General features: G+C 43.1%; 1 protein-coding gene across 1 annotated transcript; it reads right to left on the bottom strand.

Annotated features, from left to right (window-relative positions):
- Positions 1-1,310: 1,310 nt before the first annotated feature.
- Positions 1,311-15,462, bottom strand: LOC115781884 (mixed lineage kinase domain-like protein). Its single transcript, XM_030731798.1, has 11 exons — positions 15,325-15,462; positions 10,304-10,741; positions 7,562-7,660; positions 6,449-6,626; positions 6,150-6,250; positions 4,087-4,222; positions 3,798-3,882; positions 3,576-3,724; positions 2,174-2,223; positions 1,566-1,706; positions 1,311-1,485 (listed from the first exon to the last, which is right to left on the bottom strand). Exons 2-11 carry the CDS (start codon positions 10,734-10,736, stop codon positions 1,436-1,438), a joined length of 1,422 nt encoding a protein of 473 aa, XP_030587658.1. The 5' UTR covers positions 10,737-10,741; positions 15,325-15,462; the 3' UTR covers positions 1,311-1,435.
- Positions 15,463-16,257: the final 795 nt, after the last annotated feature.

The raw sequence follows: 16,257 nt of genomic DNA, 5'->3' as shown, positions 1-16,257 counted from the left end.
GCTCCATCCTGCCGCGACGTCACTGCCCAAGATCGTTTGTAGCGAAGATGATTCTCTGCCGGACAGCAGACGATCGTCAGCTGTGAGCCGCTCTACGGGAAAACTGTCCTCAGCTGTCAGCACTTTCGAGATAACTTTACTCTGAGTCAAATTTTAGGCCTTATGGAATACATGTTGGTTCTGTAAATTATAGCTGTTATTAGACCCAGAAAGGAGGTTTATCCAGAGCACGCCCCAGGCTAACAGCTGGAGAGGTAATGGAAAACAAAATTCCGCACACCACAACGCTCCTTGAAAAATATTTAATCTAAACAGACCTTACAAAGAAGTGACGTTTCGGGCCAACATGCCCGAAAGGCCAACATCAAACCTGAAGAAGGGCATGTTGGCCCGAAACGTCACTTCTTTGTAAGGTCTGTTTAGATTAAATATTTTTCAAGGAGCGTTGTGGTGTGCGGAATTTAGTTTTCCATTGATTCTTCGGTTTTTTCCTGCACCCTTTAATTTGGATGTGCGTGTTCTATTGAGACTTTAACAGCTGGAGAGGACCTTTGTGCTGTTTCTGTGCTGCTGTGCCTTGGAGATTTTTTTTTTAATGAATTATCTGACAAATAATTTGGTTTACATGAATTACTGATGCCTTTTCGTGCCTGTCCCGGATTACTATTAAACACTATTTCACAATATCACAGTTTCTGTGATATTGTGAAATAGGGTTAGCCCCCCTAACCCTAAATCAGGGGTGTGGCTACATTGTAGCTACTGTTCAGGTCAGAGACCTTACCAAACTGACTGGATGTTTTTGCAGTGTCGGTGCCTTTTGAAGCTTTTTATTGAATTGTTTGATAAATAATAAGGCTTTCTGTGTGCCGCAGCCCATCCAAGAAGCGTGAAATTCTAACAGCAACACGTTATTAACCAAAATGCAAAGTCCAGAAACCAGTGGGTGGCCTCATGGTGGTCAAAGCCAGCTTTTATTCACAGGCATTATAAATCTGATGAAAACAATGCTTTTGCACATTTCTGCCTTTGTATTTTAAGTTTTAATCTTGAGCCTACAGATCTGCCTCTGCTGACCACGACCACCTAATCTAAACCCGAATGAAACAGTTATATATAGACTGTGTAAATGCAACCTATGATACTGTACATATGTAGTCTGAAGTTTAGCAGCAGTAAGTGTTCAGTATGGGAACTCCTTCAAGGGGATGGAAACCCTCCAACTGATAAACTCATGAAGCTAAGTGAGAATGAAGTGGATGTGAAGCTGTTATCAAAACACAAAGAATCAAACATTTTGCCTTGTTTTCACTTTTTTAATTTGTCACACAAATTAAACTGTGCAATTCTGAGTTTGTTTTTTCAGGACTGGGACTGTGTTTCAATTAAAAGCCAGTTTTATGCAGAGTTGTGTTTCCTCTCCCGAGGATGAGTTTCATTGGTCCTCTAATTGTGCCACCACACTGCGCAATCTATCCACCAGCACTGCAGAAAAGAAAACAATGTTAAGATGTAGTTATGAGCTGAAACCTCACAGAAAGGTAACTGTAGTGATTGTAACTTACCTCCTCCTGAGGGTCTCTGGAAGCTGTCGAAGTCCCTGCACTCATTGATCAGCTGTCCCAGTTCTGCATGACAGTCATCAGGAAGAGGCTCTTGATACTTCTCTTCGCACACTTTCTTACGAAAGTCTACATCTGAGAAACCTAGAAGACATGTGAGGACACCTCAGGCGCAGCAGTAGATGGAGAGGACTCCAAAGCTTAGTTTAGTTGTATTTTTGGCTGTGATGGTGGTCTTTTTCTCACAGCTAACTGATGAATTAGCATAATATTTGATATGCACGTTAATGTCTCCCATAAAGCTAACTGTTCTGATTTCTGTGACCCATTGATTTATTTTGTCCAAGACTTCAGTTAATGTCTGAGTACCTGCAGAGTTAAAGAGTTTCCCAGGAGCATTAACTGCACTGTTTATGGTGCAATAGCTAAGAAGATAGCAGAATTATCCTAGTGAAGACAAACTAATCAGTATGCTGTTTTTGTTTTACTGCCTGTTCAGCTTTAAAAATCACCAGAATCACTGATGTCCACTTTAAAGTTTGCTCTGTGATCTGAGTTTTGTTCTGCTTTGTATCATGTGCTCAGTGCCCGTCTCTAAATCAGATACAAACCTTCAAAAGGTTTCTGACGGGTTGCAACTTCCCACAGGACGATTCCAAAGCTGAAAGACAATTCAAACAGGAAGGATTTTATTCCTTAAGTGGCAGTCTTAAATTTCTTTTCAGTTTCTATAACTCCCCGTCATTGCCTTTTTATTTTGCAGGATAGAGTTTCCATAGTCATGCTTTTCAGCTATCTGCAGAAACCTGCAGAAATACTTGGAGCTACCATGGAAACCAAAATGCTGTCCTGCTCCTGTCAGGTCCACGGGTTGGAGATAAGCAGGCTACTGGAATAAAGATAACATGCAAGTGGATACGGGATGAGAATTGGGAACTGTTGAAATGCTACTACACATGTAACTCCAGTGAAACGAACTTCATGAAGAAGACATGGATTCTTTGAAACCCAGACTAACATTGAAACAAATGGTAGCTCAGTGTTCCAACATCTGCAAGAAGCAACTAGAGACTGATGAGGTTATGGCCAGGCTGGAAGCCTGCACCCTCCATGGACGATTACCAAGACTACACGAAGGACCCTCTGAAGGTCCACCAGAAGATGTGAATGCAGCACAACAGCCAATCCCTACTTTGACCATCACTGAAACCAACCAGCTGATCTGGACCACAGCAGCAGTGATCCTTGAAATGCTCGGCTATGAGATGACCAACAGCCACAAGGAGCAGTACCCTCCATGGAAACGGAGACTAGAGGCCTTAGAAACTGCCTTAATCAGGAACTCAATGGGGATGTGGAAGGACAATCAGGCGTGTCATCATTGGAGGCAATCTCAATGCAGAGAGATATCAAGATAAGATTCTGCAACCAGTGGCAATCCCATATCCCCACAATCTGTGACACTGCCTGCCCCCAGAGAGCTTCAAGCTTCAGAGCATGAATTTCAGCTCACTCGGGTTATGCAGCAGGACGATGATCAGACACACAGCAGCAGGTCCACCTCTGAATGGCTCAAACTAAATGAAGGTTTTGGAGGGGCCGAGTCAAAGTGTGGACTTAAATCAGACTGAGGTGCTTTGACCTTAAACAGGCCGTTCATGCTGGAAAACCCTCCAATGAGGCTGAATTCAAACAATCCTGCAAAGAAGAGTGGGCCAGAGTTCCTCCACAGTGATGAGAAACACTCACTGACAGGTATCACCAACACCTGACTGCTGCTGAGGGTGGAACAGCCAGGTATCAGGTTTAGGGGTGATGACTTCCTCACAGGCAGGTTTGGATAGCTTAGTTCTCTTAATGAATGAAATCATCATTTAAAAATGGTATTCTGTATTTACTTGGGTTAACTTTGTCTGATATTAAAATTGCTTTGATGATGACAAATGTGCAAAAAACAAAAAACCCAACTTGTGTGTTAGTGTGAGCGGCCACAGAGCCCAGGTTGGTGTTTACCTGTAAATCTCACACTCCTTGCTGTAGGGATGGTTGATGTCTTTGAGACTCTCAGGGGAGAAGTAGCACAGGGACCTGACTGCGTTGTCCTTTGTTTTTTTCACCTTTTTCAGCGACGTATCTGTTTGTGCCAACTCAAAACCCCCCAGCTGAAAAGAAGAAGAACAACGTCAGCTGTTCAGTCTGGGCTGGAAGGATTCCCAGCATGCACTGTATCCATACCTTGACGGTGTAGCCTTCAGCCACCAGGAACTTGCTGCTGTTGATGCACCCGTGAACCTTATATTTTTCTTCCGTATTGTGCAGTCTGAGATACAACAGTTAAAAACATTAGTACATAAACCACACATTCACAAAGCGCCCTGTTGTCAAACATACAGTGGTTGATGTTGAAATTCAACTTGGTCATCCAGCTGCAGTTCACTTTGCTTTTTTGTAACTTGTTTTCTGAATGTTTTTTTTTTTAAATCTTTGCATTTGTATAATTTGCCAGTGAAGCAGGCAAACTGACCGATAGAGTCCCTGCGCTGCATCCAAACACATACGAGCTTTCCTGATCCAGGACAGCCTGCAGTCAGAGTCCAGAACCTGGCGAAGACTTCCTTTTTCGCAATACTCCATGATGATGAAGAACTGAGAGCTGGGTCCTGCAGGCAGTTACAGGACACGTTACTACAAGTTCATAACTGCCTGTGTGTTTATCTGTGACTTCTGCTGTAATAGCTAGTTTTCACTTCCTCTGTGATTTTTAGTATTGCTTCATTTTACTTCCTGTTTCATTTTTACAGGTACTTTCCGGAAAGTTTTCCCAGGACTGTATAGAGTCCCAGGAAAATTTGTCCTTGTCAAGGTGGGGCTGTGTGACAGACAGAGTGTAGATCCAAAATGCAGGACTAGGAAGACAAGATGTAGAGCAACTTGTTGTTGCTCTACATCTTGTTGAACACTTACTAAATACAAACTCAAGCAGATCGGAACCAAATATTTCCAAACTAAGACTTCTAGGAAAACCCACTATGAGGAAGGACACAGCCATCAAGGAGCACGTAACAAAGCACAAGGGAAGACTGAACCCATATATACACGAGGGGAGCTGGAATGAATCACAGAGGACGAGACAAGGGAAGTTAAACTAGATACAAAATCAAGAGACAAAAGACCACCAAAGTAAAACAGGAAGTAACGGTTGAAGGACTCACACATGTGAACTGGATCAGGTGACCCTGACCCCTCCCTTAGTTATGCTGAAATAGGCCTAGGCTGCTGGGGGGTTCCCATCATGCACTCTGTTTATACCCCACTCTGTATTTGTATGTCTTTTGTCCTGTTTCTCTCCCCCCTCAGCAGATGACCCCCCCTCCCTGAGCCTGGTTCTGCTGGAGGTTTCTTCCTGTTAAAGGGAGTTTTTCCTTCTCACTGTCACCAAGTGCTGCTCATTGGGGGTCGTTTGACTGTTGGGTTTTCTCTGTATTATTGTTGGGTCTTTACTTACAATACAAAGCGCCTTGAGGCGACAGTTGTGATTTGGTGCTCTGCAAATAAAACTGAATTGAACTGAACTGAACTTGACAGAGACAAGACTGAAGGAAAAGGAAAGGAAAACAAAAGGGAACAAACTTAGCTATAATCAACAAAAGCTAAGCCAGGTACTAAGGCACAACAATAAAAAGGTGCAAAGCTGAAGAAACCCTAAATATCCCACAAACTCAAAAATCCTGGGTCCAACCTCCAGGAACCATGACAGTCTTTTCACATGGCTGTAGCTCCTCATGTGGCTTTCCCTGTTCTTACTTCTCTCCTTTGTTCTCTGATGCACCTTCATCATCTGCCTATTAATGTCTCCTATGCTGGATGAGGCTCTCAACTTTTTATCACGCTGCAGTTCCTTGTGTGTGTGTGTGTGTGTTAACAGATAATGGGCCAACAAAAACTATTCAGTCTTCATCATATACTTTGTCAAACAAGCACATTACCTTGCTTGAGCTCACCCATCCCATATTATCCCTGCTGCCGTATACAGTCTGTGTCTTTGTCAGATAGTTGTTGCTTCCCGCTCAGATTCCCTGCTTTTGCCTTTTACTTGTTGCTTTGGAGTGTTGCTAGTTTCTGAAGACCAAGTTCCACCAGCCTGCCTCCATTATGTTCCTTTCAGCCATCTATGCTGGTGAAGGCCAGAAGGCGTCAGCGAGTATCAGCAGGAATCTTTCAGCAGAGGTGCTGAATTCTCAGATTCTCAAAGAAGCGCAAACTTCGTACCACTGTCGCCTGCAGAAGACTCCAGCTGCCCGCCACATCCATCATGTGGTGAACCATCGACTCTCACAGACAGCAATGGCCTGAGTACCTACAGACACCAAATGACTAAGTGGATGCCCCTGAAATATTTGGATGGGAACATTTGTACAAGACTTCATGGCACTGAACATCAGCTGGGGCTAAGTCAAGACCTTCCCTGAAGACCAGAAACATTGGAGACCAGCTGGTTGCCTGATATGCACTGCAGCATGGGACAATGTAAGTAGTTTATTACCACCTCTGGGTTACCAGGTTCCTGACCTGCTACGTTCCACTCACCGCTCTCACCCTGGATACAGATACCAAACATTCGCAGGATGTTGGGCGACTCAAAGCGCTTCATGGTGTCAACTTCCTTGTTGAAAATAGACTGCACCTTTCTGCATATGGAAAATAATCTTTAGGTTGATAATGAATATAGCAGGTCGAGTACATACGCATGTTAATACACAACAGCATCCTCACATTTGAGCTCAAATTTAAGTTTAGCATCACTGGTACAGTGGCAGCTTCTGACAATAAAGAACTGCTTATCTAATGTGAAGTATCGCAGTATGGAGCTGAACGCTGGCACCGACCCCGGGCTGGTGTTGTTAGGGTCGATGTATCTCTTGATGGCCACTGTGAATCCATGATATTCTCCTTTGTACACCTCTGAGGTCGCTGTTTTCATGAAGGGCTTTTTTGGATGTTCATACTTCAGCTCCTCTGGTCTAATCATTCGGATGCCCACACTGGTGATGCTGGGCTTATTCACTGTAACAATACACACATTACAAACAACGTCTTTCCAAAAACAGCCACAGTGCATTTTTGTCACACTTACACATCATAAAACAAATGTTAATATCAGACACAGATAACCTGAGTAAACACAAAGTGCAGTTTCATTTCATTCATTAAGGGAACAAAGCTCTCCAAACCTACCTGCCCTGTGTGAGAAAGTAACCCCCCCAGTCATGAATTAACTCTGATTAAACACATTGTTTGGAAAGCTGAGTTCAGCCTCACTGCCAGAAACTAACACAGGGTTTCATAAAGAACACCAACAGTCAGACATGGTGGTGGGAGTGTGATGGTCTGGGGCTGCTTTGCTGTCACTGATGGAACCATGAACTCTGCTACCAGAACATCCCGGAGGAGAACGTCCGCCCATCAGTTGGAGCCCTGAAGCTCACTCGGGTTATGCAGCAGGACGATGATCAGACACACAGCAGCAGGTCCACCTCTGAATGGCTCAAACTAAATGAAGGTTTTGGAGCGGCCGAGTCAAAGTGTGGACTTAAATCAGACTGAGGTGCTTTGACCTTAAACAGGCCGTTCATGCTGGAAAACCCTCCAATGAGGCTGAATTCAAACAATCCTGCAAAGAAGTGGGCCAGAGTTCCTCCACAGTGATGAGAAACACTCACTGACAGGTATCACCAACACCTGACTGCTGCTGAGGGTGGAACAGCCAGGTATCAGGTTTAGGGGGCAGGTAGGCCTTGTGTCATTTTTTTCTCCCTCAATAAATGAAATCATCATTTAAAAACTGCATTTTGTATTTACTTGGGTTAACTTTGATATTAAAATTGCTTTGATGATGACAAATGTGCAAATTTATGCAAAATATGCAACAAAATAAAGAAATCAGGAGCACTTTTCACAGCACTGTCCACTTCGACCCTCTACAAATATGCTGTACTCACACAAGTCCAGGACTTTTTCCACATTGACTTTAACATGTTCAAACTGTCTCAGCATGGCATTGGTTTTCTCTTGCTGATCCTTCATGTAGTCCAGGAGCACTGAGGAACAAACAGAGAGAACGCCGGACTCTGATCTGAGTTCTAGATGCCAGAATTTAGTCATTTTTTTCATCCTGAGGGGAACTGAATAAACTCTGGTGAGTGTGTGGACCTTATTACTTTGTAGTCTTAAAGGCATGCAGATGTTAAGGTTTTAGATTTTATACACTGCAGTGCTTCATTTTTAACTCTCACACAAATAAGTATCCAGGGATCTGGACCGATGATTCTCATTATTTGTATTCCCAGACTCTACTAAATTATCTTTACACAGTGGGGTGGCTGTAGCTCAGTAGGTAGAGCAGGTCACCTACTGATCGGAAGGTCAGCGGTTCGATTCCTGGCTACTCCAGGCTACATGCCAATGTATCCTTGGGCAAGATACTTAACCCCAAGTTGCTCTCCGACCGTCCTGTCGGAGTATGAATGTGTGTGAATGTTAGTTAATTAAAAAGCACTTAGCTTAGTAAACACGTGCTTGTATGAATGGGAGTGCATGGGTAAATGTAAAACGTGTTGTATAAGTGCTTTGAGTGCTCAGACTGAGTAGAAAAGCGCTATATAAGAACTAGTCCATTCAAAATAATCCAGCTTTACCTCATATGTCTCCTTCACTGGCTGCCTGTTACAGCCAGAATTTAATGTAAAATCTTTAGTTTCCTATTATTTTGCACCATTATAGATCAAGCTACCAATATAGAAAATAAACTTGTCAACAGCTGCAATGTTAAAGTGATATTCTCATAAGAACAGTTACTTTAGGCAGCTTAAATATAAACTGCTCAAAAAAATGAAAGGAACTCTTTTTAACCAGAGTTCAGCATCAGTGAGTGAAACCTCTGTGATACTGATGGTCAGTGAGTGTCAGAGGGGGGTGTGTACATGAAATTAATAACAGGTGCAGTAGAGGGGCAACAATGAGACAACCCCAAACAGGAATGGTTTTATAGGTGGAGGTTTGCTGTGTCTCCCAGCACAGTCTCAGAGCATGGAGGAGACTCCAGGAGAGCTGGACAGGAGAAGGTCCTTAACCCATCAGCAGGACCGGGATCTGCTCCTCTGTGCAAAGAGGAACAGGATGAGCACTGCAGAGGGACAGAATGACCTCCAGCAGCCACTGGTGTGGATGTCTCTGACCAAACAATCAGACTTCATGAGGGGGGGTCTGAGGGCCTGCTCTAGTGGGCGCTGTGGGCACTGCCCGTGTTGTGATTTATTTACAGTTGTATGTTGTTAAGTATAATTTACTTGATTATTAATATTCACTGAATTTAACATGATTGTACATAATTACACAGGGTAAAGTGAAATGTATTGAAGTATCAAGTACGATTTATTTTGGAAAAAGGAAGAGTTTTATTTTGAAGAGTTCCCAACAGGATCGGGTTTTGTGTCTGTCGCTATCTTGTCATCTATTGTTTGGTGTTGCTAGGATACGATCGATGGTTCCTTTTGACAGCGGTTGCCTTGGTTGTTCAATAAAATCTGATCATTAACCGTTCAGGAAAAGACATCGGAGCCTCCGTCATGATTGCAGAAGCCTTCACTACGTTATAGCCCGGCACCGTGGAGCCTGATTGGCATTTACCACAGAATACCAGAACTGGCAGGTCCACCACTGGAGCCCTGTGAGAGCAGGTTCACCCTGAGCACACGTGACAGAGCTGAAAGGGTCTGCAGAAGCCGTGGAGAACACGATGCTGCCTGTAACATCATACAGTATGACCGGTTTGGTGGGGGGTCAGTGATGGTCTGGGGAGGCGTATCCATGGAGGGACACACAGACCTCTACAGGCTAGGCTACGGCACCCTGACTGCCATCAGGCATCAGGATGAAGTCCTTGGACCTGTCAGACCCTACGCTGCTGCAGTGGGTCCTGGTTCCTCCTGGAGCAGGACAATGCCCGGCCTCATGCTAAATGTTCCAGCCTGCAGCATCATTTTTTCCCTCTTTGAGTGCCTTTGAGCTCAGCCTCTGTAGGTTCATGATTTTCATTTCCATCAAACAATATGGCTCCTTTCTTTCCTAACACATGACCCAGTCCATATGTGTGCAGATATCAGCAGGATTTTTATTCCCATTGAGATCTGATGTGATTTCAAAGTGTGCACTACTACAGTCACCAAACGCTTGTAGGGGAGAATCTCTACCTTACAGTATCATGTGGTATGTTGACTGTTGCAGTGTTCTGGTGCTATTTAAATGATGCTGAATTAAACTTAACCCTATTCTGGGCTGTTTTAGCTCCACGCCCTTTACGGCTGCCCTCTCTTTTAAGCCAACTTGCTTCTCATTGGCTGCCTCTAATAACTGCAAGGTTTCAACAGTGACATCATATATAGATCAGAGAGCACAGCTGAGGTCAGAAGTTTCCATCCACTCATCATGGGCATGACTGCTGTGGTAATTTGGGAGTTTTAATGATTTTCAGTGGCAGGAAAGAAGAGATAACAGAAAAAAGGAAATGCCTAATCCTTCCCCTTTAACTTACTGGATGACCCGGACACTTGCTAGCTTTAAACTAAGTAAACTACATTTCTACCTCCTGATCTCCTGGTCCACTCCTGCCCTGTCCTGCAGTAGACGAGGATCATATCTAAGATGTCTCCACCACAAACACTCAGTAATCAGTTTCCCCTCACATCTCTTCAGCTCTGCGTCGTCCTCCCTCCCGTCCAGCTCGTCTTCTTTCTCTCTGACTGTCTGCTTAAACACTTCGTGCAGCATGTTGCCCTGCTCCACCTGCAGAGCTCCAGACAGGACCTGGAAGGCGTCATTGAGCCGTTCGTTCACACTGCTGAACTCCTCTCCGTGGTTGCTGGAGTTCAGGATGCGCTCCACCAAATTGGCCAAGGCGTATTTCCTGATGAGCTCCTGCGCCGATTGCAGAGTGAGAGACAGTTCCCTGAGGGCTTTTTCTACCTCTGGGGAAGGCTGCTTGATGGACTTCACCAGCTCCTCCAAAGCTTTGACTCGGCCAGAAACACGCCGGCAGCGCTTCTTGTTGGCCTTCACATTCTCAACCAGAGTGTAGATCTGTGAGGCGATGGACAGGATGGGCTCTACAATGTCCATGACAGCTACAGACACAGAGAGCATGCAGTTTAGAACAGAATAATCTGCAATCAAAGCAGAAAATAAAATGATTCATTTTTAATGAGCCAAAATCTGAGTCTGACTTAAATCTCTTTCATAAGGTATTTCCTTGTATAGGAGCCTGACGCATCAGTTTCTGAGATGTTTGTAAGGAGGCCGTCAGCTTCAGAGCTAACAGAAGTGAAGCTAACAGCTGCTTTCACTGACAGGTGAGCTGCAGCCCTGCTGGGCCTCACATCTGTGTTTGGAGTATTTTCATGCAATTATCTCTAAAGATGGGCATAAGTGTATTTCGAGGGCTTGGAGCCGTAGGGGTGTAAGTGACATTTTGGTCAATATATATATATATATATATATATATATATATATATATATATATATATATATATCAAATGAAAGCTCTTGATGTGCTCTATCTACTGTCAAAATTACAGAAGTTAAATATTAATAAAAATAAAGTTATTCAACAAAAACCAAAAGGATTAAATCTGAATGCACAGAAGAAGTTGGTGCCAAAAGGGCTTAAGTGCATTTATGACAGACAGTATTGCTCATTAAGCATTGTGTCATCAATTTGTAAAAAGAAACATGCTTAAAAAACTAAAATCAGTATACAAATTAAGAGCAAACTGGTCATTTTTTTTGTTTTGGCTCTCCTGTAAAGTTGGCGAAATGTCACTTACGCCCCTTTGGCTCCAAGCCCTCAATTTATTGTTTTTTCTTGGTTTACTGTCTCCATAATGTGAATTAGCACGGCGTCCTTTCAGTGCTCAGGTGGGAGGAGCCAAAGGTCGATCGTGTCAGAGGTCGAGCCCCCGATGAAGCTGTGAGACCGAGCAGCTTTTATCAGATTTTCCAGGCGATTAGGGTTATTCAGTCTCCTGTCCTGATGAGCACTGAAATAAAGCACATGTCCCAGTATTGGTGAAGCATGTCTGCCTCTGAGGCAGCCGGTGGTGCTCAGAGACCTCCGTTTGATTCCCACATGGACCTTTTACACTTTCTGAATAAAAGTCGTTGATTTGAGACAAAGGTCAAGGTTTGGGTTAAATTATGACCGCTGTCACTTTTTCAAAGTTTCCTGGCTGCCATGGTGGTGATGATGACCTCTGAAGAACTGGCCAGAAGACAGAGGAGCGAATCAGAGCAGTAATAACAGTAATATGTTATCGTGAATCCTTCTCACACATTTGCTGGATTTCAGTTTCTTAAGTGACAGGAAGTATTGTTTCAAATCCTTAATGAACCCCGTGAAGGATGCGTTACTGTTTCTCACTTACTCCAGTGTACGCGCTATTTATGAATTTAATTGAAACCTTTATTTAACCAGGCAGACAGATTAAGAACATGTTCTTATTTACATCTGTGGGAAAGGCGAAGCCTTTCAGGGGAGAAAAGGAAAGTTCCAATACATATAAGAAAACATGCACACCAAAAAATAAAAAAAAAACATATTACAGTGTTAAATAGAAAACATACACAAGGTTACAGAGAAATATAAGGCAAATGTGATTGTAAAAATAATTTGACGCATTAAGTGATACACCTACAGGTATCTCTGAGAGCATTTTTTAAGCATCTCTTAAAGATGGGGACAGAGACTAATGTGGTCATTTTCAGTGTTTTCTGTAACAGATTCCAATCATTTGGAGCTGCAAACACCAAAGACATCAGGCCATAGCGAGACTTGGTTCTTTTGGTCTGCAACAACAGGTACTGTGATGAACGTGTATTTTATTTTGTGATTGCATTTGGGTGCAGTAACTGGCACAGGTATGAGGGTGAGAGCCCTAGAATGGTTTTGTAAACAAGAGTGAACCAATGAATATTACGACGAGTGCACAGGGAAGACCAATTAACTAGGCAGTATTAGTGACAATGGTGAAAACATTCTTCCTTTATTTGATTATGTCACCATAATAATGGCACGTTTGGTGGCCACGGTGAAAGAAACGCGATTTCGATATAGAGAAAACCAAGTCTCACTTTAACCTTGGATTGTAAATTCTTAATAAGAGAAGGATAAAGTAGGGTCAAGCCAGATTCCAAGATATTTGTAAACTGCCACTAGTTTTATGGAGTCCCTGTTGCAGTGATGAAGTCCTTTTTAGGAAAACAAGCCCCATCCTCGTATCCAAACCACATAAATTTTGTTTTCTTAATATTTAATATCAGATTTAGCTCACCAAAAGCCAAATGTAATTTGTGATAGGCTTGGGGAAGAGAACTGATGACCTCGTCAGGCGAAGGCCCGGAAGCACAAAGAACAGTGCCGTCTGCATAAAGGTGGACCAATGCTCCATCAACTACAAGAATAAAGATTGAGAAGAAAGCTGGGCCTAGTACTGAGCCCCAGGGTACCCCAGTAAGAACCAGACGCGACTGAGAGACATGACAGTTAATTTTTACTTTTTGGGACCTGTTAGATAAATAATTGGAGAACCAGTCAAGTGATCGGCCAGAAATTCCAATGCAGTTTAGTCTTTGTAGTAAGAGTGCGTGGTCAACAGAATTAAAAGCTTTAGCTAAGTCGATAAAAATAGCACCACAGTGTTCCTTGTGATCTAAAGATGAAGTTATATCGTTAAGGACTTCTAGAATGGCAGTGATACAGCCGTGACCTGTGCGGAAGCCAGACTGATCATTGGAGAGGATTTTATGCTCTTCCAAATAATCAGTTAGTTGCTTGTTTATTAGTTTTTCAAAAAGCTTGGAAGTGCACGGAAGCGATGGATATCAGTCTATAGCAATTTAAATCAGATTGGTCGCCACCCTTAAATAGAGGGTGGACAATAGAAGCTTTCCACTCCACGGGGATATCTGCAGATAAAAGGGAGACAATAAAAATGCCTGTCAATGGGCCTGCAATAACCGGGGCACCATATTTAAAAAATAATGGGGCAAGACCGTCAGGGTCTGCTGAATTTCTGGGATTTAAGGATAATAATTCTTTCTTGACCTCAGCTACTTTTAGGGGCTGAAAAGAAAATTTTGAAATTGAATTTGGAAGTTGAAAATTAGCATTTAAACAAGCGGATGAGGAAACGGGAGCAGAGCAAACTTTGGTAAAACACTCGTTAAACAAGCTGGCCAAGCGCTCCTTACCTATTACAATGGTATTGTCCACTGAGAGAGGCTTTGGTGAAACTGAGGGCTTGTTCTCCAGTTGTTTAGCAATTTTCCAGAACAGCTGAGGATTGGAAGCACTTTGAGTAAATTGGTTTTTGAAGTAGTTTGACTTAGATTGATGGACTGTTTGCGTTGCCTTATTGTGAACTTGGCGGTTAGCGAGACAATCACACTTACGGCCGGATTGACGAGCTTTGTGCCATGCAGTATTCTTTTGCTGCAATAGCATTACCAGCTCGCGAGAAAGCCAGAGGCTACTTTGGGCTTTTACTTGGAGACGTTTTTGAGGAGCATGTCGGTCAATCACTGATTCAAAGTAATGCTTGAACAAAGACCATGCCTCATTCACTGTAGGGATGAGTTCAATTCTGTCCCAGCAGAATCTAGTACACCGATGATTGCGAATACAGGCAGTGAAGCAGTGATCGCTAATACCACTACAAAAAATGCCTGATTGATACTTAAGAGGATAATTTGTGTAAATTACATTGATTAAAGAGGCTTTACCAGCATTTGCTGTATTGTAATGGGTTGGTTTGGATATGAGTTGAAACAGGTTTAAAGAGTCAAATTGATCAGTCACTGTCAGGTGGATTTAGCATATCCCAGTTTTAGTCACCCAATAAAAGAAATTCCGATCTTAAAAAGGGGGCTATGAGGCTACTTAGAGACTGAAGAGCACAGGCAGGGGCTGAGGGGGGACAGTAACAGCCTGCTACTTTTAACGATAAATTTTATGACATTTGCACTCCTAAAATCAATAAGTCGAGCTGCTTTGCAATAGATCTTTGCAGGACTATAGAGCAATGAAAGCGGTCCTTAACAAAGATAGCAACACCACCACCCTTAGTCTTTCTCTTTTGTCAGTAGAGAGAATAGCAAGACAAGTACAGATCTGGGTAATTGTTGGAACTGCGTAACCTGTGATAACCACAATTTCAGGTCTAGCACAATCAACTCACACCCTACGTTGGTCCATTTTAGACAGTAAACTCCTTGCTTTGAGGTGTAGAAAGCCCAAACTGCTGCGGGAGCAAAAATCCTCATAAGAGAATTCCCCAGATGACAAGAAATTATTTACAATGTACAAATATGTTTTGCTTTTCCTGAACTGTGATCTTTTCCCTCGAACTAACCCAGGACGTTTTAGGAGCTACAACAAAAGTCTCTGTGATGCTGTCTCCCATCATCCCCCACAAGAGTCACGATGCTGCTGCTGCTGTCACTCAAAGAGAAGATTTCCCTCAAAGCCTCACTGAGAACTCAGTTTAAACTCACAGTAAAGAAGAAAAAACACTCACATCCTGACATACACAAAAAATCACTACAGAGCAGGAAGTGAAACTTTCCTGAAACCAAACTCAGTTCTTCACAGAGTCACTGGATGAGAAAAGACCAGCTGTGAGCAAAGGTGAGAAAAAGCAGAAATCCAGTTTACCTGTGAGATGAAGTCCGACCGTCTTTATGCAGGTGTGTGCAGAGTTCTAATGCTTCGAGAAAATGAAACCACCTCTGCAGTCTTGAGCTCTGCTGCTGCTTCCTGTTTCTGTCTGACAGTTAAAACCTCTTCCCCCACTCCTCTGCTCTGACACGCCTGGATCAGTCCAGTTTATCTTGGAAGCAGAAGCAGAACTCAGTGCGGGGGGGGGCTTCTTGACTAATATCTGCTTTGTTAACGGTCTGTCAACAAGCGCAAAGCAGTGGACAGTTGCATTTTAGCCACACATTACAAAAAGGCCAGTGCTTGTACAGGTCATCCCTGTGAGCCAAAGACTCAGGTTCACACGGTTTTTTCTACTCTTGAATCTCTATGACATCCTAGAGCAGTGGTTCTCAAATCCAGGCCTCGTGGCCCGGTGTCCTGCAGGTTTTAGATGTGTCTCTGCTTCAACACACCTGAGTCAAATATAGAAGTCATTAGCAGGACTCTGGAGAACTTGACTGCATACTGAGGAGGTCATTCAGCCATTTGATTCAGGTCTGATGACTACTGCCGACCGCCCCCTACAGGTTAGAGAACGTAAGCAGATGTCATGTACAAAACCGTCTACAAACAGTTTGGAAAACTGTAATCTAAAAGTTTTAGACATTTGTAACGCGCGGATCTATTTCTGTACGTAATTTCAGAATAACAAGCCTTTAGAACACTAGTTACTGTTAGCACTACCTCCAGTGAGCAGTAGAACGGTTATAAGTGTTTATTATTATAATTTTTAATAAAAATCATTAGCAGTAACACACATGTGTAGTCTTTTACATTGTGTGTGTCAGTTACTGCACTGACACTGATACTGAAGTAAGAGAATAATTTGCTTACAAAGTGATAGTGCTGCCACCATTGTTCATCTGTCTCCCAGCTGGACGCCAGCCA

Source organism: Archocentrus centrarchus, chromosome 6, assembly GCF_007364275.1.
Source record: "Archocentrus centrarchus isolate MPI-CPG fArcCen1 chromosome 6, fArcCen1, whole genome shotgun sequence".
Taxonomy (NCBI): Eukaryota; Metazoa; Chordata; class Actinopteri; order Cichliformes; family Cichlidae; genus Archocentrus; species Archocentrus centrarchus.
Note: the sequence above shows the minus strand (reverse complement) of the source record. Positions and strands in the feature narration are given on the sequence as shown.

Bases quoted from the DNA above. Each gene is read 5' to 3' on its own strand.
- LOC115781884 (XM_030731798.1), bottom strand. From the start codon at position 10,736: ATGGACATTGTAGAGCCCATCCTGTCCATCGCCTCACAGATCTACACT. The intron at 6,627-7,561 runs GTGAGTACAGCA...GTATTGTTACAG, and splicing joins GGAAAAAGTCCTGGACTTGT to TGAATAAGCCCAGCATCACC. The intron at 3,725-3,797 runs GTATGGATACAG...TCTTCTTTTCAG, and splicing joins CTGAAGGCTACACCGTCAAG to CTGGGGGGTTTTGAGTTGGC.